General features: G+C 41.2%; 1 protein-coding gene across 2 annotated transcripts in view; it reads left to right on the top strand.

Annotated features, from left to right (window-relative positions):
* Nsun5 (Nop2/Sun-like domain containing protein 5) overlaps positions 1-27,566 on the top strand; it is a 140,156-nt gene that overhangs the window by 95,383 nt on the left and 17,207 nt on the right. For both annotated transcript variants that reach the window (XM_070083406.1, XM_070083405.1), the window contains 2 exons: positions 21,441-21,556; positions 25,058-25,230. In XM_070083406.1, the coding sequence (XP_069939507.1) occupies positions 21,441-21,556; positions 25,058-25,230 (289 nt within the window). The remainder of the gene's footprint in view (positions 1-21,440; positions 21,557-25,057; positions 25,231-27,566) is intronic.

The raw sequence follows: 27,566 nt of genomic DNA, 5'->3' as shown, positions 1-27,566 counted from the left end.
AATTCTGGAATGTAATACTTGTTCTGCTGGCTGGCTGGCTGACTGGCTGGCCACCTGGCTGGCCAGCTGCATGGCTGGCCAGCTGCTGGCGGCCTGGGGCCGTTTGTTTGTCATCATCATATCATCATATATCATATCATATCATCATATCATCATCATATCATCATGATCATATCATCATCGTATCATCATATAGTCATCATATCATCATCATCATATCATCGTATCATCATTATATCATCATATCATCATCATCATCATCATCATCATCATCATCATCATCATTGTGAAGGCTTACTCAGCCCTGTAACAACTTCAGACAGTATTACCAAGGCTGGCTCATCAGGAAAATTAATGAATAGAAAAAGAAATAATAATTCACAAAGATAAACACTTTATTATTTATTAGTGCAAAGATAAAACAGTGAAACATGAAGGTGTATCCTATTTGAAAGAAAAATGAAGAATGAAATGAGAAAATGACATTTGAATTCAACGCTAATATGTACAGTTATACTGAGGTGTCTGGTGGAGGTTGACACCATCTTGTAGAAATTGTAGCCATTACTGATGATGTGGGGGGAGGGGGGGGTCACAGGTGTTGGTGACAACCCAATGGCTAGTTCTTCACAGAGTCTATAGCCTTGAATAGTCAGTCCAGATGACAGGAAAGCAGGTTCTTTACCACTACAAAGATGAGGGGTTGTTGTCTGCTGTCGCCTACAGTTAACCATTTGAGGGTTTTGGCCGTACTAATACAACTTACAACTCAGGGTTTTTGACGTACTAGTACGCCTAAATTCTAGCGCCCTCAAATCTAGTGGGAGAAAGCTGATAGGCCTACATATGAAAGAATGGGTCTATGTGGTCAGTGTGCACAGTATAAAAAAATCCTGCAGCACACAGTGCATAATGAGAAAAAAAGCTTTGACCGTTGTTTTGGAATAAAATAGCAACTTTGCACTGTATTTTCATATGGTATTTATTGTTGTATTCTAGTTTTCTTGGTCTCATTTTATAGAATGGAAGACATATTGCAGAAATTGAGACGATTTTGACTGGTTTTACAATGAAAGGTACCTTGAAATTGAGCTCAAAGTAGCAGAAATGTTCGGTTTTTACCAAAGTTCAAAAGTAAACAAATCATGCTAAGCGTCCAATACACATCAACTGGTGAGTCTAATATTCTTTCGCAAGTGCACCAATATTATTTATACTATTTTTTCCAGTAATGCAGTAGTCTGCATAACAGTAAATCTATTTTCTGTGAGAATAAAAATTCAAAGTGGAAAGCAAAAGAATGTAAGAGGGGCCTTGAGACGTGACTAATGAACAGAGGAAATGTTATTTTAGTGCCAGGAATATCTTTCTTGTTTATTCTGGACCCTATTCAGAAATTGGCATCTTTTGAAATTTGTGTGAAATTGGCAAAATTGCTAAATTCTGACCACTGTACTGGATAGTTGAAATTGGTAAATGAGTGGTTTCTTGCACTCATTCGATAGGAAAAATGGAGTTCTAGCGAAATATTCATGTTTTTGTCGACTAGTACAGTGGAATTGGCCGAAAATGGGGCTCAAATTGGGCAAAATCACCGATGCGTAAGCATCGCCTAGACTGCTAACTTTGCGAGAGCATAATTCCGTAAGTTTTCCATCAAATTTCATACTTTTGGTGTCATTATGATCGGGAAAAGATTCTCTATCTTTTCATAAGAATTTTTTTTTTTTTTTTTTTTAAATTTGGCCGACCCTGAGAACGAGTCTCGGAGAGGGCCTGTCGACCCTCAAAGGGTTAATCAGGTAGTTAGATCCAAAAAAATGACGTCTCCGGACTTTTGCAAAAGTCCTTCTCCTTCAACACTTCTCGTTGGTTGGCAGGTGACCCGATCTGTCATTCCAAGCTGGAAAGAGAGACAGGTTACTCACTGCTTAAGAAATCACTCTCCATGATAAGTGCAAGATACAGTGGTCCCTCGTTTTTTGTAATTAATCCGTTCCTGGAGCCGTTACTATAAACGAAATTTGCGATTTACGAATCAATTTTCCCCATAAGAAATAATGTAAATGCAATTAATCCGTTCCTAACACCCAGAAGTATTAAAACAAAAAAATTTTTTAATGAAATATACATGTAGTACATAAGCAATACAATGGGAAATGACGAATGAAGCATTAACAGCTTAACACTTACCTTTATTGGAGATTCTTCTTAGTGTATGGGAGACTGGAGGAGGAGAGTGAGTGGATTGTTTATAGTTTGGAAGGGGAATCCCCTTCCAGCAACACCTCAGGTACCAATTGCTTTTCTGGGGTTGCTTGTCTTCTCTGTTTCTTAATGCCACTAGGACCACCTTGAGAGTCAATGGAGTCCTGTCTCACAAAATAACTGTGGAGAGAGCTCTGTTTCTGGCGTCTCTTTAACACTTCCCTAAAATGGCCCAAGACTTTGTCACTGTACATGTTGCCAATATGGCTTGCAACAACCTTGTTAGGGTGATGTTTCTCCATAAAGCTTTCCATCTTACCCCACATAGTAAAAATATCTTTAATTTCTGAAGAAGGCACCTTCTTCCATCTCTCTTCCTCCTCCTCTGCAGCAAGAATCTGAGCTGCGATGTGTTGCTCTTCCTGCTGAAGCTCTTGCAGCTCCTCAGTGGTGAGCTCTTTGTTGTGGTCTTCCACCAATTCTTCCACATCCTCCAAACTCACATCCAACCCCATGGAACTCCCCAGTGCCACAATTGATTTTACAACAGACATAGGCTCATTAGGGTCAGCCCCAAACCCTTCATAATCCCTCTTGTCAACACAATCTGGCCACAATTTTCTCCAAGCAGAGCTCAAAGTCCTGGTAGTCACTCCCTCCCAAGCCATACCTATAAGGGTTATGCAATGGAGGATGCTGAAGTGTTCTCTCCAAAATTCCCTTAGGGTCAAGTGAGTGTCTGTGGTCACAGTCAAGCACCTGTGAAACATTGCTTTTGTGTAGAGTTTTTTAAAGTTTGCAATGACCTGCTGGTCCATGGGCTGGAGGAGAGGAGTGGTATTTGGGGGCAAGAACTTTACTGTGATGAACCCAAACTCCTCGAAAATTAGGTCATCCAAGTTTTGAGGATGAGCAGGTGCATTGTCCATTACTAGCAGGCACTTGAGATCCAATTTCTTTTCCAGGAGATACTCCTTCACACTAGGGCCAAACACTTCATTGAACCACTCGACGAAAATTTCCCTCGTGACCCATGGCTTACTATTAGATTTCCAAAACACACACAATTTACTCTTCATAACATTGTTTTTCCTGAACACTCTGGGATTTTCAGAATGGTACACTAGTAATGGCTTCACTTTGAAATTCCCACTAGCATTAGCACAGAACATTAGCGTCAGCCTGTCTTTCATAGGCTTGTGTCCTGGCATTGCCTTTTCCTCTTGTGTAATGAAGGTCCTCTTTGGCATTTTCTTCCAAAAGAGGCCTGTTTCGTCACAATTGAACACTTGTTCAGGTTTCAGTCCTTCAGCCTCTATGTGCTCCTGGAATTCATGCACATATTTTTCAGCCGCCTTGTGGTCCGAACTGGCAGCCTCACCATGCCTTACCACACTGTGTATGCCTGTACAGTTCTTAAATCTCTGAAACCAGCCTTTGCTGGCCTTAAATTCACTCACATCACCACTATTTGCAGGCAATTTCTTTACCAAATCTTCATGCAACTGCCTAGCCTTTTCACAAATAATCGAAGTCATAAGAGTATCTCCTGCTAATTGTTTCTCATTTATCCACACCAATAATAACTTCTCAACCTCTTCCAGTACTGGTGATTTCATTTTTGTCACCATAGTTACTCCCTTTGCAACAACAGCATCCTTGATTTCCTTTTTCTTGGCCACTATGGAACATAAGGTTGTGTAGGGTTTCTTATACATCCTGGACAGTTCGGCCACACTTGTACCACTTTCATATTGTTCAATGATGGTTTTCTTAAATTCAATCATATTTCTCACCTTCTTTACCACAGGCTTGGCACTAGGAGCTTTCTTTGGAGCCATGGTAGCTTATTTAGTACTTGCAAGCACTAAAATAAATGGAATATTAGGAAATATTTCGCTGGAGCACGTGAGGGGACCTTTGCTCACCGGTAAACAATGCCAGACTGGCTGCCGCCACGGCTCACGCCGTGGGTATGCATCCCGGACAAACTACGACTCGCGAGTCAACCTATGAAAAGCGAGTCCATGTTTATACAAAAATACCCCTATGATTGGTGAAATTTACGATTGTTGGGAACTACGAAAAGCGAGGGACCACTGTACTTAAAAAAGGTGGTGATTATCGAAAAGTCTTATGTGGAGCTTAAAACTGAAAGGACTAAGTTTATTATTGGTCAAAAGTGAAGCTTTCAACCAATATCCACTAGAATAGGAGCAGAGGCTTTTACTTACAGTTGTGCTGGGAGCCGTGAGTCGAGTTGATTACTGTTTGGCCGGAGCCCCACACGTCTCCTTTCGGGGTGGGGAAAAAGGGGGGGGGGATAACGGGAGCTAGACTTACCCTACCTTAACAAGCAGCCGGCAATCAAACTATCATTACCATATTCTCGCTCGCTACTCCTATCTGTTGAACTTTTCCCTCACAATCATCATCATCATCATCATATCATCATCACCATCATCATCATCATATCATCATATCATATCATTATCATATCATATCATCATATCATATCATAATCATCATATCATATCATATCATCATATCATCATATCTCATATCATCATCATCATCATTCATCCATCCATCCATCCATCTATCCATCCATCCATCCATCCATCCATCCATCCATCCATCCATCCATCCATCCATCCATCCATCCATCCATCCATCCATCCATCCATCCATCTCCAAAACATTGCTGGGACCTATAAATACAGTGGACCCCCGGTATACGATATTAATCCGTTCCTGAGAGCTCATCGTATGCCAAAATTATCGAAAGGCGAATTAATTTTCCCTATAAGAAATAATGGAAATCAAATTAATCCGTGCAAGACACCCAAAAGTACTATGAAAAAAAAAGTTTGACCACATGAAATATTAAGTTTAATGCACACAAACTGAAGAAGACATGCACAGTTAGTAGTACTCTACTAACAATAGAATACGTGACACTTTCCTTTAATGAAGATCTGGTGATGATTGATGGGATGGGAGGAAGGGAGAGTGTCGAAGTTGTTAATGTTTAGAAGGGGAATCCCCTTCCATTAGGACTTGAGGTAGCAAGTCCTTTTCCGGGGTTACTTCTCTTCTTCTTTTAATGCCACTAGGACCAGCTTGAGAGTCACTGGACCTCTGTCGCACAACAAATCTATCCATAGAGGTCTGTACCTCCCGTTCCTTTAAGATTTGTCTAAAATGGGCCACAACATTGTCATTGTAATAGTCACCAGCACGGCTTGCAATAGCTGTGTTAGGGCGATTTTCATCCATAAAGGTTTGCAGTTCAACCCACTTTGCACACATTTCCTTAATTTTTGAAGTAGACACAATGGATTCCACAAATGGCATAGGCTTCTCAGGGTTAGCCCCAAACCCTTCAAAATCTTTCTTAATTTCCATACTAATTCTCACCCTTTTTACCACAGGGTTGGCACTAGAAGCTTTCTTGGGGCCTATGGTGACTTATTTTGCAGAAACAAGCACCAAAAACACTGTGATAATATGCAATGTACTGAATGTATGCTTAGATGCGAGCACACTGGCTGGCTTGTAAACACTGGCACGCATGGGACAGTTCAGGCCACATGCAGATGTGTTCTGGAGGAATCGCGTGTGGCGGGTTTTTTAACGAGTGGTGAGGTAAAAATTTTGCGTTAAAATGTATCGTATACCGGATTTAATGTATACCGATGCCATCGTATGCCAGGGGTCCACTGTACTTTGTTTATATTCCAAGACAATAGTAGATGACCAAGGCAGGTGTAAATGTCCACCTGTCATTGTCTTTGACAATTTGAGTACAATTTCAGTACCTAATACTAGTGTCAGAACGAAGATTGGTTATGAAATGACAAGAACTACAGTGGACCCTTGCCTAACAAACGCATCGCATAACGTTAAATCCGCCTGGCGATACATTTTAATACAAAAAATTTGCCTCGGCTAGTGCTAAAAAACTCGCTCAACGCGATTCGTTCGAGACGCGTCCACGTGCGGCCTGAGCCTGCCTCACTTGTTCCGTGGGGGGTGGTGTTTACAAGCCAGTCACAGCGGTCGCTTCCAAGCATACAATCGGAACATTTCACATTATCACAGCGTTTTTCGTGATTGCACCTGCAAAATAAGTCACCATGGGCCCCAAGAAAGCTTCTAGTGCCAACCCTACAGCAAAAAGAGTGAGAATTACTATGGATATGAAGAAAGAGATCATTGCTAAGTATGAAAGTGGAGTGCATGTCTCCGAGCTGGCCAGGTTGTACACAAAACCCCAATCAACCATCGTTACTATTGTGGCCAAGAAAACGGCAATCAAGGAAGCTGTTCTTGCCAAAGGTGCAACTTTGCTTTCGAAACAGAGATTGCAATTGATAGAAGATGTTGAGAGACTGTTATTGGTGTGGATAAACAAAAAACAGATAGCAGGAGATAGCATCTCTCAAGCGATCATATGTGAAAAGGCTAGGAAGTTGCATGACGATTTAATTAGAAAAATGCCTGCAACTAGTGATGATGTGAGTGAATTTAAGGCCAGCAAAGGTTGGTTTGAAAGATTTAAGAATCGTAGTGGCATGCATAGTGTGATAAGGCATGGTGAGGCTGCCAGTTCGGGCCACAAAGCGGCTGAAAAATATGTGCACGAATTCAAGGAGTACATAGACAGTGAAGGACTGAAACCTGAACAAGTGTTTAATTGTGACGAAACAGGCCTGTTTTGGAAGAAAATGCCAAGCAGGACCTACATTACTCAGGAGGAAAAGGCACTCCCAGGACATAAGCCTATGAAAGACAGGCTTACTCTGTTGATGTGTGCCAATGCTAGTGGTGATTACAAAGTGAAGCCTTTATTGGTGTATCACTCTGAAACTCCCAGAGTGTTCAGGAAAAACAATGTCCTCAAGGCTAATTTGTGTGTGCTGTGGAGGGCAAACAGTAAGGCATGGGTCACTAGGGACTTTTTCTATGACTGGTTACACCATGCATTTGCCCCCACTGTGAAAAATTACCTAATTGAAAAGAAATTAGACCTTAAGTGCCTCCTGGTATTAGACAATGCTCCTGGTCATCCTTCAGATGTGGCAGAGCGACTTTCTGTGGAAATGAGCTTCATTAACCCTTAAATGGTCCAAACGTATATATACGTTTTTTCAACATCTGAAAGTATGTAAAAATGTAGATCTTTTTTTTTTTTTTACATGTGAAAACGTATAAAAAAACTTTTATCTACATTTTTTTTTGTTATATTTGAAAATACGTAAAAAAAAGTAGATCTACTTTTGTAGCACTACGAATTTGAACGTCGATCTGTTTGGACCGTTTAAGGGTTAAGGTCAAGTTTTTGCCTCCTAATACCACCCCTCTCTTGCAGCCCATGGACCAGCAGGTCATTTCCAACTTCAAGAAACTGTACACAAAAGCTATGTTTGAAAGGTGCTTTGTAGTGACCTCAGAAACTCAATTGACTCTAAGAGAGTTTTGGAGAGATCACTTTAGCATCCTCAATTGTGTAAACATTATAGGTAAGGCTTGGGAGGAAGTGACTAAGACGACCTTGAACTCTGCTTGGAAGAAACTGTGGCCAGAATGTGTAGACAAAAGGGATTTTGAAGGGTTTGAGGCTAACCCTGGGAATCCTATGCCAGCTGAGGAATCCATTGTGGCATTGGGGAAGTCGTTGGGGTTGGAGGTTAGTGGGGAGGATGTGGAAGAGTTGATGGAGGAGGACAATGACAAACTAACCACTGATGAGCTGCTAGATCATCTTCAACAGCAAGAGGCCACACCTGAGGAAACTGCTTCGGAGGAGGGGATAGAGAAATTGAGGAAGTTGCCTACTTCAAAGATTAAGGAAATATGTGCAATGTGGCTTAAAGTGCAAACCTTTTTTGATGAAAATCACCCTCACACAGCTATTGCAAGTCATGCTGGTGACTATTACACTGACAATGTTGTGAAACACTTTAGGAATGTCATAAAGGAACGGGAGGTACAGGCCTCTATGGACAGATATGTTGTGCGACAGAGGCCCAGTGACTCTGAAGCTGGTCCTAGTGGCATTAAAAGAAGAAGGGAAGTAACCCCAGAAAAGGACTTGCCACCTCAAGTCCTAATGGAAGAGGATTCCCCTTCTAAACATTAACACCATCCACAGTCTCCCCTCCTCCTATCCCATCAATCATCACCAGATCTTCAATAAAGGTAAGTGTCATGTAACTGTGCATGTCTTCTTCAGTTTATGTGCATTAAAATTAATATTTCATGTGGTAGAAATTTTTTTTTGTTCATACTTTGGGGTGTCAGGAACGGATTAATTTGATTTCCATTATTTCTTACGGGGAAAATTAATTCGCCTAACGATAATTTCGCCTAACGTTGAGCTCTCAGGAACGGATTAATAGTGTTAGGCGAGGGTCCACTGTACTATAAATTGTAATTATCAGAACATAAGAATTATGTAAAATAATATGAAAATTGAAAAAAAAGGTATATCGGCAACACTTCTGCAAGCAGCAGGACTCCATGTTGCTGTCACTTGAGCATCCAGTGCCAACTTCTCTGCCATAGGTGAGAAGCTTATGATGACATTTCGGACAGACTTGAAGAGCACATAAGAAGTGTTAGGCTTGTTGACACCAATAATGCTCTTTTCTGTCATGTTAGAGATCACAGTCATCCTATAGACTGGTCCTCTGCTAAAACTGTCTACCTTACTTTTAGCCTTCAGAGGTGCTGTCTTGTTGAACCACCCCTTATACACAACTTAACTTGTATATGAATCTTAGTCCTGGCTTTGTCTCTGTTGATGCCTTCCTTTCTCACCACATTCTCAAATGCTCCAAACTTCAGAACACTTGTGACTTGACATGATCCTTTCTTCTCCCCGTTTTCTTACTTCCTCTCATTTCCCATTGTTTCCTTTTTCTGTCTTCATTTTCCTCTCTTCTGCCAAAGTATGTTCTGCCTCTGTGTTTTTATCCCCCTGTTTTTTTGGTCCTACCCCTTATGGGCCCTTAGCTCTCCTGCAGTGTTCCTTTTTCTTGTCCTTAGACTGACCCCACTTCTACTACTACTACTACTGTGTCTACCACTCCATTTCTTCTACTGTTGCTACTACCGTTACAATTTTCTCCCTTCACCCTTCACTTCCTTTTCTCTGTGGTGCCACTAAACTATTCTCCCTACTTTATACTATCTCTTTTTCTTCTACTACTGCATCCACTACCAGCAACCTTGCTACTGCCACTACTACTTTTTCTACCTCACTTGGTCCTGTCCTTGTCCTCTCCTTGCCTATATATATTGGCCTCCTCACTCTCTTGTGTTAGTGTGACTTTGTAAATGATCCATGTTGGACTGAAACATCGTCAGAAGCTTCTCTCTCTCTCTCTCTCTCTCTCTCTCTCTCTCTCTCTCTCTCTCCCTTGAGCTGGTTATTCGTATATTTACTGTACAATTATTTATACCAGTTCTAAATATGTACTGATGCATTCCATGTTTCAGTGCAATAAAATCCCAGTTGACATGAAGTGTTACAAGATATCATAAGTGTGTTTTTGTTACAAGGTAAACAGTATTGCATTACAAAATAATAAAAGGTCTAGAATTACTTTACAAAGAAAAGCTATTCTTTCTAGTTGGTGCAATGTTATTTCTGTCTAGTGGGTGCCTGAAACATTTCTTTTGAAATCCAAATGTGGCGCCAGTGGTGCATCCACACTTACATAAGAACATAAGAAAGGAGGAACACTGCAGGAGGCCTGCTGGCCCATACTAGGCAGGTCCTTTACAATTCATCCCACTAACAAAACATTTGCCCAATCCAATTTTCAATGCCACCCAAGAAATAAGCTCTGATGTGAAAGTCCCACTCAAATCCAACCCCTCCCACTCATGTACTTATCCAACCTAGATTTGAAACTACCCAAAGTCCCAGCCTCAATAACCCAACTAGGTAGACTGTTCCACTCATCAACTACCCTATTTCCAAACCAATACTTTCCTATGTCCTTTCTAAATCTAAACTTATCTAATTTAAATCCATTACTGCGGGTTCTCTCTTGGAGAGACATCCTCAAGACCTTATTAATATCCCCTTTATTAATACCTATCTTCCACTTATACACTTCGATCAGGTCTTCCCTCATTCTTCGTCTAACAAGTGAATGTAACTTAAGAGTCTTCAATCTTTCTTCATAAGGAAGATTTCTAATGCTATGTATTAATTTAGTCATCCTACACTGAATGTTTTCTAACGAATTTATGTCCATTTTGTAATACGGAGACCAGAACTGAGCTGCATAATCTAGGTGAGGCCTTACTAATGATGTATAAAGCTGCAGTATGACCTCTGGGCTTCTGTTGCTTACACTTCTTGATATAAATCCCAGTAATCAATTTGCCTTATTACGTACGCTTAGGCATTGCTGTCTTGGTTTAAGGTTGCTGCTCACCATAACCCCCAAGTCCTTTTCGCAATCTGTATGGCTAAGTTCTACATCATTTAACTTATAAGTACTAGGGTTATGGGTACTCCTAAGCTTCAGAACCTTGCATTTATCTACATTGAACTGCATCTGCCACTTTTCTGACCAAGAATAGAGTTTGTTTAAATCCTCCTGAAGTTCCCTAACATCTACGTTTGAATCAATTATCCTACCTATCTTTGTGTCATCGGCGAATTTGCTCATATCACTAGTAATTCCCTCATCAAGATCATTGATATATATTATAAACAACAACGGGCCCAAGACTGATCCCTGTGGAATGCCACTTGTTACAGATCCCCACTCGGATTTAACCCCATTTATGGACACTCTCTGCTTCCTGTCAGTGAGCCATGACTCGATCCACGAGAGCACTTTTCCCCCAATGCCATGAGCTGCCACTTTCTTTAACAGTCTATGGTGCGGAACTCTATCAAAAGCCTTACTAAAATCTAAGTAAATAATATCAAATTCTTTATTGTGGTCAACAGACTCAAAAGCTTTACTGAAGAAAGTTAATAAATTAGTTAGACAAGACCGGCCTCTTGTGAATCCATGCTGAGTATCATTAATCAAGCTATGCTTATCGAGATGGCTTCTTATAATCTCAGCTATAATTGACTCTAGTAATTTGCCTACAATTGAGGTCAGGCTTATTGGGCGGTAATTTGACGGTAACGACTTGTCCCCTGTTTTAAAAATAGGAGTTACATTAGCCATCTTCCACATATCAGACACTACACCTGTTTGAAGAGATAAATTAAAAATATTAGTTAATGGTTCACAGAGTTCCATTTTACATTCCTTAAGAACCCTTGAAAAAACCTCATCAGGACCCAGCGACTTATTTTGCTTCAGTCGGTCTGTCTGCTTCACAACCATCTCACTAGTGACTGTGATGTTACATAATTTATCTTCTTCTAGCCCACTGTAAAAATTAATGTCCCTCTTAATGTCAATATACTGATTCATAAGATGACCCTCACCTCTTTTGATATGCCTATAAATTCCTTTCTTATGCCCTAGTAGATATTTGAGCCTATTATTCATCCATTTTGGGTCATTTCTATTTGATCTAATTTCTTTATATGGGATAAACGCTCTTTGAGCAGCATGTATTGTGTTCAGAAAACTGTCATATTGATAGCTCTCTTCGTTACCCCAGTCAGCAGATGATAAGTGTTCTCTAAGCCCATCGTAATCTGCTAAGCGAAAATCTGGGACTGTTACTGAGTTATCGCTACTGTCGTACTTCCATTCAATGCTAAATGTAATTGATTTGTGGTCGCTAGCACCCAGTTCCTCTGAAATTTCTAAATTATTAACAAGGGATTCATTGTTTGCCATAACTAAGTCAAGCAGGTTATTTCCCCTTGTAGGTTCTGTCACAAACTGCTTCAAAAAACAATCCTGAAATACTTCTAAGAAGTCGTATGATTCTAAATTCCCAGTCAAGAAATTCCAATCAACATGACTAAAGTTAAAGTCTCCTAGAATTACTACATTATCGTGCCTTGTGGCCTTAACAGTTTCCTCCCATAGTAGTTTCCCTTGGTCCCTATCTAAGTTTGGGGGACGGTATATCACTCCTAAAATCAGTTTTTCATGCCCCTCTGAAAATTCTATCCAAACAGACTCTGTATGTGTTACTTCAGACTTAATACCCGTTTTTATGCAACAGTTCAAGCGATCTCAGACATACAATGCCACCACACCCTCCTCCCAATACTTCTATCTTCTTGGAACAATTTAAAACCCTGAATATGACATTCCGCAGGCATGTCCCGACTTTTTGAATTAAACCACGTCTCAGTTAAGGCAAATACATCAATGTTACCTACACTAGCAACTAATCTCAACTCGTCCATCTTATTCCTAGCACTACGGCAATTAGCATAATAAACATTGAAAGACTCTACTTTCTCTTTACCCTTCCTGCTCATTTCTATTTTTCTACTAAACCTATTACTGTCCTTATCACCCAAGGTCCCTGGCTTTTCAATATCTATCTCGTTCTTATTATTACTAGTTCCCCTAGAACTCGTAATATTACTACACTGGGACTTCACTGTTTTCCTGCCAAAACCCATACCACTAACTATTCCTAGTTTAAAGTCCTAACTGCTCCCTCCACTGCAGTTGCCTGTGCTCCCACCCCACACCTAGATAAGTGAACCCCATCCCTAGCATACATGTCATTTCTGCCATAGAAGAGGTCCCAGTTGTCAATGAATGTTACCGCATTTTCCTTACAGTATTTGTCCAGCCAGCAATTGACACCAATTGCTCTGGACAACCATTCATTTCCAACTCCCCTCCTTGGCAAAATACCACATATGAGAGGGTTCCCACCCTTACTTCTAATTATTTCTATTGCTGACCTATACCTGCTAATCAGGTCCTCACTCCTACGTCTGCCAACATCGTTGCCTCCAGCACTGAGACAGATAATAGGATTACTCCCATTACCTCTCGTGATGTCATCCAGATGGCTAACAATATCCTCCATCCCAGCCCCAGGAAAGCAAACTCTCTGTCTCCTACTCCTGTCCTTCAAGCAGAATGCCCTATCCATATACCTAACTTGGCTGTCCCCAACAACAACAATATTCTTACCTTCCTTAATGTCTTTCGTCGTGTCGTTCCCAGTAGTCGACTCACATTCGTCGGGTAGCACTGAGAATGTATTGGATGTTTCCACAACAGTTTCCATGGCAGTCTCTTTCTTCATCGTTTCTACCTTTCCATTCGTCTTCTTGATCGTCAACTTCTTTCCCTGCTGTCCAGCCACTGACCAGTTTCCCTTCTTGACCTGAGGACTCAAAACAGGAGGACTACTCCGAATCTTTTTGTTTTCCTCGGTCAGTCGCCGAATTTCCATATTCTCCAACCTCAATTCTTCCTTAAGCTGTTGGTAAAGTTGCTCGATGGAGGGCATCTTGCTTCAATTCTAGAGCGCGCGCAAACAGGTCTTCACAGAGCCAAGTACACGTCAACACTGCGCAAAAGCCAACTCAATCAGGAGCTACTGCACAGCACGCCCACACGGTCCAATAGCGATGCGAACACTGACTTGTAATTAGTTACTGCTTTTGCAGTCTCGAAGTCCGGATGCCTCTTGTTTCTACAGTTTATAGTGAACCCTCGGGCAAAAGTTTCATCGGCTAGCGCCAAATCGGCTAACAGCTCGCTTTGACGTAAAAATATTGGCTCGGCTAACGCCAATAACTCAGTTAAGGGCTTTCGTCCCGAACGTGTCCACGTGGCCTGAGCAGGCCCGGCCACTCACTCTGCATACAGCCAGTGTAGCATTGTTTACAAAGCCAGTGAGGACGATTTCACGCGTACGTGCGATATATTTTGTATTATTCCATTGTTTTTAGTGCTTGTAACTGCTTAATAAGCCACCATGGGCCCCAAGAAAGTTTCTAACGCCAACCCTGTGGTAAAAAGGGTGAGGTGTACTGTCGAATTAAAGAAAGAGATACAGTGGACCCCCGCATAGCGGACGCCTTGCATAGCGGACAATCCGCATATCGGACGCTTTGTTCGCTAAAATTTTGCCCCGCATAGCGGACAAAAACCCGCTCAGCGGCCTTCGTCCGAGACGCGTCCAATGTGCGCCCTCAGCCAGCCTCACATGTGCCGCCTGTGCCATTGTTTACCAGCCAGCCTCCGCGGTAACATTCAAGCATACACTCGGAATATTTCGTATTATTACAGTGTTTTCGGTGCTGTTTCTGGAAAATAAGTGACCATGGGCCCCAAGAAATCTTCTAGTTCCAACCCTACAGCAATAAGGGTTAGGATTCCCATTGAAATAAAGAAAGAGATCATTGATAAGTATGAAAGTGGAGTACGTATCACCGACCTGGTCAGGTTGTACAAGAAACCAAAATCAACCATCTCTTCTATTGTGGGCAAGAAAACGGCAATCAAGGAAGCTGTTGTTGCCAAAGGTTTAACTGTGTTTTCGAAACAAAGATCGCAAGTGATGGAAGATGTTGAGAGACTCTTATTGGTGTGGATAAATGAAAAACAGCTAGCAGGAGATAGCGTCTCTCAAGCGATCATATGTGAAAAGGCTAGGAAGTTGCATGAGGATTTAATTAAAAAAATGCCTGCAACTAGTGATGATGTGAGTGAATTTAAGGCCAGCAAAGGTTGGTTTGAGAGATTTAAGAAGCGTAGTGGCATCCATAGTGTGATACGGCATGGTGAGGCTGCCAGTTCGGACCACAAAGCGGCTGAAAAATATGTGCATGAATTCAAGGAGTACATAGAAACTGAAGGACTGAAACCTGAACAAGTGTTTAATTGTGATGAAACAGGCCTGTTCTGGAAGAAAATGCCAAGCAGGACCTACATTACTCAGGAGGAAAAGGCACTCCCAGGACATAAGCCTATGAAAGACAGGCTTACTTTGTTGATGTGTGCCAATGCTAGTGGTGATTGCAAAGTTAAGCCTTTATTAGTGTATCACTCTGAAACTCCCAGAGCGTTCAGACAAAAGAATGTCCTCAAGGATAATTTGTGTGTGCTGTGGAGGGCAAACAGTAAGGCATGGGTCACTAGGGAATTTTTCTATAACTGGTTACACCATGCATTTGCCCCCAATGTGAAAGATTACCTAACTGAAAAGAAATTAGACCTTAAGTGCCTCCTGGTGTTAGACAATGCCCCTGGTCATCCTACAGACGTGGCAGAGCGACTTTATGGGGACATGAGCTTCATTAAGGTGAAGTTTTTGCCTCCTAATACCACTCCTCTCCTGCAGCCCATGGACCAGCAGGTCATTTCCAACTTCAAGAAACTGTACACAAAAGCTCTGTTTCAAAAGTGCTTTGAAGTGACCACAGACACTCGATTGACTCTAAAAGAGTTTTGGAAAGAACACTTTAATATCCTCAATTGTGTAAACCTTATAGGTAAGGCTTGGGAGGGAGTGACTAAGAGAACCTTGAACTCTGCTTGGAAGAAACTGTGGCCAGAATGTGTAGACAAAAGGGATTTTGAAGGGTTTGAGGCTAACCCTGAGAGGAGTATACCAGTTGAGGAATCAATTGTGGAATTGGGGAAGTCCTTGGGGTTGGAGGTTAGTGGGGAGGATGTGGAAGAGTTGGTGGAGGAGGACAATGAAGAACTAACCACTGATGAGCTGATAGATCAACTTCAAGAGCAAGAGGCCAGACCTGGGGAAACTGGTTCAAAGGAGGGGAGAGAGAAATTGAAGGAATTGCCTACTTCAAAGATTAAGGAAATGTGTGCAAAATGGCTTGAAGTGCAAACCTTTTTTGATGAAAATCACCCTCACACAGCTATTGCAAGCCGTGCTGGTGACTGTTACAATGACAGTGTTGTGAACCACTTTAGACAAATCATAAAGGAACGAGAGGTACAGGCCACTATGGACAGATATGTTGTGCGAAAGAAGTCCAGTGACTCTGAAGCTGGTCCTAGTGGCATTAAAAGAAGAAGGGAAGTAACCTCAGAAAAGGACTTGCTACCTCAAGTCCTAATGGAAGGGGATTCCCCTTCTAAACACTAACACTCTCTCTCCCCTCCTCCCATCCCATCAATCATCACCAGATCTTCAATAAAAGTAAGTGTCATGTAATTGTGCATGCCTTTTTCAGTTTGTGTGTACTAAAATTAACATTTTTTTGTGGTAAAAAAATTTTTTTTTCATACTTTTGGGTGTCTTGCATGGATTAATTTTATTTCCATTATTTCTTATGGGGAAAATTCATTCACATAGCGAACATTTCGCATAACAGCCAGCCCTCTTGCACGGATTAAGGTCGCTATGCGGGGGTCCACTGTAATTGCAAAGTACGAGAGTGGAGAGCGTATCTCGGAGTTCGGAAGGTTATATAACAAACTCCATTCAACCATCACTACTATCTTGGCCAACAAAAAGGCAATCAAGGAAGCTGTTGTTGCAAAAGGTGCAAGTATGCTTACAAAACAGAGATTGCAAATACTTGATGTGGAGAGACTGTTGTTGGTGTGGATAAACGAGAAACAATTATCAGGAGATAGTGTTTCTCAATCAATAATATGTGAAAATGCAAGGCAGTTGCATGTGGATTTCATTAAGAAATTGCCTCCAAATAGTGCTGCTATTGATGAATTTAAAGCCAGCAAAGGCTGGTTTGAGAGATTTAACCCTTTCAGGGTCGGTGTCCTACTAATACGGGTTGCACAACAAGGTTGGTGCTGTACTAATACACGTAAATTCAGGCGCCTTCAAATCTAGTGAGAGAAAGCTGGTTGGCCTATATATGACAGAATGGGTCTATGTGGTCAGTGTGCACAGTATAAAAAAAATCCTGCAGCACAGTGCATAATGAGGAAAAAAACTCTGACAGTGTTTTTGGTTTAAAACAGTGACTTTGCAGTGTATTTTCGTATGGTATTTATGGTTGTATTCTCGTTTTCTTGGTCTCATTTGATAGAATGGAAGATATGTTACAGAAAAAGAGATAATTTTAATTGGTGTCATGATGACAAGTACTTTGAAATTGAGAGCAAAGTAGCGAAAATGTTCGAGTATTGCAGTTGTTCAAGAGTAAACAAATCATGCCACGCGTCCAATACACGTCAACTGGTGAGTCTAATATTCTTTCACAAGTGTGCTGATATTATTTATATCATTTCTACACTAATGCAGTAGTCTGCAAAACAGTAAATCTTCTATTTTTTGTAAGAATAAAAATTCAAGGTGGATAGCAAAAGAAATGTAAGAGGGGCCTGGGGACGTGACCAATGAACAGAGAAAATGTTATTTTAGTGCCAGGAATGTCTGCCTTATTTATTCTGGACCCCATTTGGAACTTGGCATCTTTTGATATTTGTGTGAAATTGGCAAAATTGCTAATTTCTGACCACTTTATTGGATAGTTGGAATCGGTAAGTGGGTGATTTCTTGTACTCGTTCGATAGAACAAATGGAGATCTAGCGAAATAGTTATGATTTTTGTCAACTGGTACATTGGAATTGGTCGAAAATAGGGCTCAAAGTGGGCAAAATCGCCGATGCGTAGGCAGCCTCAAGACCGCTATCTGCGCGAGAGCATAATTTCCATCAAATTTCATACTTTTGGTGTCATTATGATCGGGAAAAGATTTTCTATCATTTCATAAGAAAAAAGTCATTTATATTTTTTTCGAAAAATTTTCGATCCTGAGGACAAGTTTAGGAGAGGGCCTCTCGTCCCTGAAAGGGTTAAGAATCATAGTGGCATACACAGTGTGATAAGGCATGGTGAGGCTGCCAGTTCTGACAAAAAAGCAGCTGAGAAATATGTGCAGGACTTTAAGGAGTACATAGACACTGAAAAATTAAAACCCAAACAAGTGTTCAGTTGTGACGAAACAGGGCTCTTTTGGAAGAAAATACCAAACAGGACCTACATTACTCAGAAGGAAAAGGTACTCCTAGGACACAAGCCTATGAAAGACAGGCTAACTCTAATGTTTTGTAGTAATGCTAGTGGGGATTGCAAAATGAAGCCTTTACTCGTGTATCACTCTGAAACTCCCAGAGTGTCCGAGAAAAACAATGTTGTCAAGACTAAATTGTGTGTGATGTGGAGAACAAACAGTAAGTCATGGGTCACTAGGGACATTTTCCTGGACTGGTTCTATGACGTGTTTGGCCCCACTGTGAAAAAGTACCTCCTGGAAAATAAATTGTCACTCAAATGCCTCCTGGTAATGGACAGTGCTCCTGCTCATCCTCAAGACTTTCAAGAGCAAATTGCAGGGGAGTTAAGCTTTATCAAAGTGAAGTTTTTGCCTCCTAATACCACTCCTCTCCTCCAGCGCATGGGCCAGCAGGTCATTTCAAACTTTAAAAAACTGTACACCAAAGCAGTGTTTCAAAAGTGCTTTGAAGTGACCTCAGACACTGAATTAACCGTAAGAGAGTTCTGGAAAGATCACTTCGGTATCCTCAGTTGCATAGGTAAGGCTTGGGAGGGAGTGACTTGCAGGATTTTGAACTCTACTTGGAGAAAATTGTGGCCACAATGTGTACAAGAGAGTGTATTTTGAAGGGTTTGGGGCTAACCCTCAGGAGACTATGCCAGTTGTGGAATCTATTGTGGCATTGGGGAAGTCCATGGGGTTGTAGGTTGGTGAGGAGGATGCGGAAGCGTTGGTGGAGGACGACAATGAAGATCTAACCACTACAGAGCTACAAGAGCTTCAGGGGCAACAGCAACAGATCACAGCTCAGGAATGTGCTTCATAAGAGGAGGAAGAGAGACGGAGGAAGTTGCCTTCGTCAAAGATTAAGGAGATGTGTACAATGTGGACAAAGTTGCAAGCATTTATGGATGAATATTATCCTGACACAGCTGTTGCAAGCCATATTGGCAACATGTTCAGTGACACTCTTGTGTCCCATTTTAGGGAACTCTTAAAGGGACACAAGAAACAGAGCTCTCTGGACAAATATTTTGTGTGACATGGGTCCAGTGACTCTCAAGTTGTTCCCAGTGGCATTAAAAACCCAAGAAGTGAGGTAACCCCAGAAAAAGACTTGTTACCTGAAGTCTTTATGGAAGGGAATTCCCCTTCCAAACACTAGTACACCTTCATCCTCTCCCCTCCCCCTGTCTCATCATTCATCAACAAGTCTACAATAAATGTAAGTGTCATTTCAGTACAGTGGACCCCCGCATAGCGACCTTAATCCGTGCAAGAGGGCTGGCTGTTATGCGAAATGTTCGCTATGTGAATGAATTTTCCCCATAAGAAATAATGGAAATCAAATTAATCCGTGCAAGACACCCAAAAGTTTGAAAAAAAAAATTTTACCACATGAAATATACATTTTCCTACACACAAAGAGAAGGATACATGCACAATAGTAGAGTAGTACATGCACAATATATATTGTGCATGTACTACTCTACTAAATGAAGAATAAATGACACTTACCTTTATTGAAGATGCAGCAATGACTGATGAGACACTGTGTCCTGTGAGTGCCTTTTCCTCCTGAGTACTGTAGGTCCTGTTTGGTATTTTCTTCCAGAACAGGCCTTATCACACTTTGTATGTCACTACGATTCTTAAATCTCTCAAACCAACCTTTGCTGGCTCTAAATTCACCAATATGAGCACTAGTTCCAGGCATTTTCCCTGTTCACCTGGGTGTTAGTCGACTGGTGTGGGTTGCATCCTGGGAGACAAGATTAAGGACCCCAATGGAAATAAGTTAGACAGTCTTCGATGACACTGACTTTTTTGGGCTATCCTAGGTGGCAAATCCTCTGGGGTTAATTGTTTCTTGGTATTCTCAATAAGCCACACCAACAACGGTGCTACAGCAGCAGCAGCAGCAGCTGACGATGTTACAGCAGCAGCAGACGATGCTACAGCAGCAGCAGCAGCAGACGATGCTACAGCAGCAACAGACGATGCTACAGCAGCAGCAGACAATGCTACAGCAGCAACTGACGATGTTACAGCAGCAGCAGACGATGCTACAGCAGCAGCAGCAGCAGACGATGCTACAGCAGCAGCAGCAGCTGACGGTGGTACAGCAGCAACAGACGATGCTACAGCAGCAACAGACGATGCTACAGCAGCAGCAGACGATGCTACAGCAGCAGCAGATGATGCTACAGCAGCAGCAGACGGTACTACAGCAGCAGGAGCAGCTGACGGTGGTACAGCAGCAGCAGCTGACAGTGCAGCAGCAGCTGACGGTGATACAGCAGCAGCAGCAGCTGTACCACCAATAGTAGCGATGGTTGATTGGGGTTTATTATACAACCTGGCCAGCTCGGAGACACGCACTCTACTTTCATACTTATCAATGATCTTTTTCTTCATCTCCATAGTAATTCTCACCCTTATTGCTGTAGGGTTGGCACTAGAAGCTTTCTTGGGGCCCATGGTCACTTATTTTCCAGAAAAAAATCACCAAAAACACTGTAATAATACAAAATGTTCCGATTGTATGCTTGGATGTTACCGCGGAGGCTGGCTGGTAAACAATGCCACCCGCGGAACATGTGAGCGTGGCTCAGGCCGCACATTGGACGCGTCTCGGACGAAGGCCGCTGAGCGGGTTTTTGGGCGCTATGCGGGGCAAAATTTTAGCGATCAAAGCGTCCGCTATGCGGATTGTCCGCCATGCAAGGCGTCCGTTATGCGGGGGTCCACTGTATTGTTTATTGTGCATGTATCATTGTTTTGTGTGAAGGAAATGTATATTTCATGTAAAAACAATTATTTTGTTTAATAATTTTGGGTGTCTGGAACGGATTAATTGGATTTCCATTATTTCTTATGGGGGAAAATTAATTCGGCTAAAGGCTAGCTCTCTGGAACGGATTAAAGGCATTCCCCGAGGGTCCACTGTATTCTGATTTTGGGCAGTAACTTTTCATCCTCTTGGGAAGCCCCTCATTAATATTTTATGCACATCTGAGGTAGTGTTACAGCATATCATCTGTTGCTAAATTCTTGTAAACTCTTAGTACTCACCATTGAGTGATATTTATGAATGTTTATCTATTAAATTAAAATTAGAAAATCTGTGAAAATACGGTAAGTTACTGGCCTGTAATGTGACTAGAGATGTAATTAGCCATGCAATGAATTAAGAATGCTTGTTTAAAAATGCCAAGACATCATATTGTTCCCATCTTGTAAGACAGATTTAATACACTATTTTCACTTATTACATATGAATTATTCAGCAGTTACATGATGTGTTTTCAGGCTAGTTGTTTGCCAGTGTTAGTGAGTGGCATAAAGCCAGGAAGTAACGTGATTGATGCATGTGCTGCCCCAGGCAACAAGACTTCTTACATTGCAGCAGCAATCAATAACACTGGGTAAGAAACTGTTGTGGTAGCACACATGTACATGCACGGACACACACATGGACTCATGGATGCACATGACTTTAATGAAATTGTAATTTTTAAGCAAATCAAAATCAAGTATTTTTTCTTACAGGATTGTAGAGCATTTTAAATGAAATGTAAATTTGAAATGAATGCTACAAAAAAATAATAAAAAAAATCTGAGGTTTTATGTTGCTTTTAAATTTAATGAGGGAAGACTTTCCTCCATTTTGAAACTTTCTCATCAACATTTTCATTTGCTTTTTCACAATTAGGATTAGTTTGTCTGAAGAGCATTGTATACCAGTGGCTTTCTTTTGTGCCTAACAATATTTTGTTACATGTAAACTACATTATCTGTGTACTGCATAAAATAAATTTGAATTTGAATTTGAATAGAAATTTTCCCTTTGTTTTGTGAATGCCTCTTCTGATTTCCTTCAGATCTCCAAGACTAATATTTAGCTACATCATCAACTTATGCCACACTCCGTACTATTCCAGTCGCATGCATTGAGGCACAGGGGACTGGGGTTATGAAATACGGGGATACCTTTCTCAGGTTGTGCAGTGACCGAAATGCATTTAGTTTTTATTATTTTTAGGGAAAAGGTTAAATGTGTAGGGGTCTTACATCACCTGGGAGAGTAGAAAGCAATTAGGTTAGATCCAATGAAGGGAAGTACTGGTTCAAGAACCCCTCGCTGGCATCATGGCACCTACCTCCCTTGAAGGGCCTAATTCTTAAGTCTTGTTGCAAACCTTAGCATTTCTTTCAGTTACTGACATGCTTTATCAGGTATGGTACATACGTATTTGGTTATGGCATATTGAAGAACTCTATTGAGATTCTTGTAAGCTAATTTTAGATTTATCAAATAAGCATTTACTGCAAAAGTTACTCTATTGATGTTCACCTCTAGGGATATGCTTGGCTGTATGTTTAACCCTAGGTCCTTGTGCAAGGTTTGCAGTGTCTATTCCCAGGGTCTGTACTCAGTTTCAGGTCTTCTTTCCCTAAATAAACTTACACACTGTGCTTGCATGCAGGTACATGTTAAAATCACTAAGAGTGTCCTCTCTAGGCTTGACATCAAATTAATAATAATAATACTAATCTTCTTCGTTCAACAAACTGGCCGTATCCCACAGAGGCAGGGTGGCCCAAAAAGAAAATCAAAAGTTTCTCTTTTTAAATTTAGTAATTTATACAGGAGAAGGGGTTACTAGCCCCTTGCTCCCGGCATTTTAGTCGCCTCTTACAACACGCATGGCTTATGGAGGAAGAATTCTGTTCCACTTCCCCATGGAGATAAGAGGAAATAAAGAAGAACAAGAACTAAAAAAAAAAATAGCAGAAAACCCAGAGGGGTGTGTATATACAGTGGACCCCCGGTTTACGATCAGCTCCCAATACGACCAATTATGTAAGTGTATTTATGTAAGTGCGTTTGTACGTGTATGTTTGGGGGTCTGAAATGGACTAATCTAATTCACAATATTCCTTATGGGAACAAATTCGTTCAGTAATGGCACCTGAACATACTTCTGGAATGAAATAATATCGTAAACCGGGGGTCCACTGTATATGCTTGTACATATCTGTGCGTAGGTAGTAGGTTGGTAGACAGCAACCGCCCAGGGAGGTACTACCATCCTGCCAAGTGAGTGTAAAACGGAATCTTGTAATTGTTTTACATGATGGTAGGATTGCTGGTGTCTTTTTTCTGTCTCTTAAATATGCAAGATTTCAGGTACGTCTTGCTACTACTTCTTACACTTAGGTCACACTACACATACATGTACAAGCATATATATACACACCCCTCTGGGTTTTCTTCTATTTTCTTTCTAGTTCTTGTTTATTTCTTATCTCCATGGGGAAGTGGAACAGAATTCTTCCTCCATGAGCCATGCGTATTGTAAGAGGCGACTAAAATGCCGGGAGCAAGGACCTAGTAACCCCTTCTCCTGTATAAATTACTAAATTTAAAAAGATAAACTTTTGTTTTTGTTTTTGGGCCACCCTGCCTTGGTGGGATAGGGCCAGTTTGTTGGAAAAAATATATATATATGTGTGTAGTGTGACCTAAGTGTAAGTGGAAGTAGCAAGACGTACCTGAAATCTTGCATGTTCATGAGACAGAAAAAAAGGACACCAGCAATCCTACCATCATGTAAAACAATTACAGGCTTTCATTTTACACTCACTTGGCAGGATGGTAGTACCCCCCTGGGCAGTTGCTGTCTACCAACCTTCTACCTAGGAATAATACTAATACGTAATAATATTAATCACTCTTGGGCACATTAAATGTCTTATTTTATGTTAATATAGACATTTTCATTAGTCCAGCTATGATATTTTCTCCAAAATTATATAAGAAATGCATTACAGAACATATAAACACAATACACCCACAGTACAAAAAATTTTACATAAATATGAGATGCAGCTAGGTGGAGGAAAAGAATTACGTCTTCTCTGGTACAGAACCGGAGAAAGTGTGTATCAATGCGCGTTTGCCCCAGTCACTCCCCTTAACGAATTCAGCTTTGCTTACACTTCTCGGCATGACTTCTCATCACTTCTCACTTCATTTATGATGGCATCTAAAGCTAGTTGTTAGAAATTGTTAAACTCAGTGAACAAGGTATGTCAATGGTAATAATACCGTTCTGGGCCACTTTAAATATTGTATATTATATTTAGGTGTGGGAGCCAGGCGGGCTACCTACACCTGACTTCCTACAAATAAATACTACTCACCTCTCACCCTACATTAAGACTACAAATATTGTAAGGTAAGTAATGGATGTACTGTGTATGCATTTTACTTTTTATTGTTTTTTAATACCTAGTTCTACTGTTAGCTTAATATATGTTAGTGTAAACTTGTTATCTGGCATTTGTATGCATTTATCAGTGGGAAAAAGTGGTGTTCTGCTTTCCAGTGTTGTCCACTTTCTAGCAGTAGCCTGGAACCTAACCTGCCTTATAAGTGGAGCCCTACTGTATTCTTTGGTCTTTATCCTAGTTACAGCCTTTGCTCACTTAACAACAGAGTCTGTTTTTAAGACCACATCGTAAAAGAATTCATTGCTAAACAAGGAGCATACGCTAATGGTAGTGGATTTGTGTCCATCTTTGATATTGTTTTAATGTCACCTTTGCTCCATTTATAACATTTTTAGTTTATTTTTAAATGTTTATACTAGTGTAATGTATATTGTAATAAACAGAATAGAGGAAATCAGCTCTAATATACATTATTTAGGTATGCATACTGGTCAGATAGCCTGTCATAAGTCCAAGTCATCGGTAAACGAGTATGTCGCTAAGTGAGGAGAGAGTGCATATATTAGTGTGTAGTATTTCTAAAGGTTTTGAAAGGATAATAAACAAAAAAGCTGCAATTTTTTCTGATAATTTTTTAACAACTTTCTTAAGTTTATAAATCTGACACAAAATTTCATTTTTACTTTCAGGCATGTTGTAGCAATAGAGAAAGACTTAGAGCGTTACCAGACGCTGCAGAGGCTTGTGGTGGAGCGTAGAGCGACATGTGTTACTACCCTCAACCAAGATTTCACCAGACTTCCCCTTGACAAGTACTCACAGGTGGAATTCATATTTGTTGATCCTTCATGCTCATCTAGTGGTATGTTTTAGTTTATATTTAAAAAAGTATTCCCTAATAAATAACTTCAAGGTTAGAAACACTGTATTTTCCATCATATAAAAGGCACATGTGGTGTGCATTATACAAACCATATGTATGTAGGAGAGAGGGAGATTATTTCCCAGTAAAAGTAGGCCTTAGACAAGGATGCTCGGGTGTTGGCAAGAGGTTAGGGGTTAAAAGATAAAGAATCTAACACAATGTGGGGGTTGTCACAGTTGCTCTTTGCTGATGACCCTGTACTTTTGGGAGATTCTGATGAGAACTTGCAGAGTTTGATGGATGAGTTTGGTAGGGTATGTAAAAGAAGAAAATTGAAAGTGAATATAGGAAAGAGAAAGGTGATGAGGATAAAACAAATTAGGTAACAAAAGATTGGATATTAGGTTGGAGGGAGAGAGTATGAAGGAGGTGAATGTATTCAGATATTTAGTAGTGGACATGTCAGCAGATGGGTCTGTGAAAGATGAGGTGAATCATAGAATTGAAGAAGGAAGAAAGGTGAGTGGTGCACTGAGGAGTCTGTGGAGACAAAGAACTTTGTCCATGAAAACAAAGAAAGGAATGTATGAGAGTATAGTTATACCAATGGTCTTATATGGGTGAAGCATGGGTGGTGAATGTTGCAACAAGGAGAAGGCTGGAGGCAGTGGGGATGTCATGTCTGAGGGCAATGTGTGGTGTGAATGTATGCAGAGAATTCGTAGATTGGAAATTAGGAGGAGGCGCAGGATTACCAAAACTGTTATCCAGAGGGCTGAGGAGGGGTTGTTGAGGTGGTTCAGACATGTAGAGAGAATGGGACTGAATAGAATGACTTCAAGAGTGTATAAATCTGTAGTGGAGGGAAGGCAGAGCAGAGGTCAGCCTAGGAAAGGTTGGAGGGAGGGGGTAAAGGAGGGTTTGTGTGTGAGGGGCTTGGACTTCCAGCAAGCATGCGTGAGTGTGTTAGATAGGAGCAAATGGAGACAAATGGTTTTTAGGACTTGATGTGCTGTTGGAGTGTGAGCAGGGTAATATTTATGAAGGGACTCGAGAAAACCGGCAGGCCGACTTGAGTCCTGGAGATGGGAAGCACAGTGCCTGCACTCTGAAGGAGGGGTGTTAATGTTGCACTTTTATAATTGTAGTGTAAGCACTCCTCTGGCAAGACAGTGATGGAGTGAATGATGGTGAAAGTTTTTCTTTTTCGGGCTGCCCTACCTTGGTGGAAAATGGCCGATTATTTTTATTATTAACACACTGGCAGATTCCCACCAAGGCAGGGTGGCCCCAAAAAGAAAACCTTTCACCATCATTCACTCCATCACTGTCTTGCCAGAAGGGTGCTTTACACTACAGTTTTTAAACTGCAACATTAACACCCCTCCTTCAGAGTGCAGGCACTGTACTTCCCATCTCCAGGACTCAAGTCCGGCCTGCCGGTTTCCCTGAACCCCTTCATAAATGTTACTTTGCTCACACTCCAACAGCATGTCAAGTATTAAAAACCATTTGTCTCCATTCACTCCTATCAAACACGCTCACGCATGCCTGCTGGAAGTCCAAGCCCCTCGCACACAAAACCTCCTTTACCCCCTCCCTCCAACCTTTCCTAGGCCGACCCCTACCCTGCCTTCCTTCCACTACAGACTGATACACTCTTGAAGTCATTCTGTTTCGCTCCATTCTCTCTACATGTCTGAATCACCTCAACAACCCTTCCTCAGCCCTCTGGACAACAGTTTTGGTAATCCCGCATCTCCTCCTAACTTCCAAACTACGAATTCTCTGCATTATATTCAAACCACACATTGCCCTCAGACATGACATCTCCACTGCCTCCAGCCTTCTCCTCGCTGCAACATTCATCACCCATGCTTCACACCCATATAAGAGCGTTGGTAAAACTATACTCTCACACATTCCCCTCTTTGCCTCCAAGGACAAAGTTCTTTGTCTCCACAGACTCCTAAGTGCACCACTCACCCTTTTCCCCTCATCAATTCTATGATTCACCTCATCTTTCATAGACCCATCCGCTGACACGTCCACTCCCAAATATCTGAATACATTCACCTCCTCCATACTCTGTCCCTCCAATCTGATATCCAATCTTTCATCACCTAATCTTTTTGTTATCCTCATAACCTTACTCTTTCCTGTATTCACCTTTAATTTTCTTCTTTTGCACACCCTACCAAACTCATCCACCAATCTCTGCAACTTCTCTTCAGAATCTTCCAAGAGCACAGTGTCATCAGCAAAGAGAAGCTGTGACAACTCCCACTTTGTGTGTGATTCTTTATCTTTTAACTCCACGCCTCTTGCCAAGA

The sequence above is a fragment of the Cherax quadricarinatus genome, chromosome 9 (assembly GCF_038502225.1).
Source record: "Cherax quadricarinatus isolate ZL_2023a chromosome 9, ASM3850222v1, whole genome shotgun sequence".
Classification (NCBI taxonomy): domain Eukaryota; kingdom Metazoa; phylum Arthropoda; class Malacostraca; order Decapoda; family Parastacidae; genus Cherax; species Cherax quadricarinatus.
Note: the sequence above shows the minus strand (reverse complement) of the source record. Positions and strands in the feature narration are given on the sequence as shown.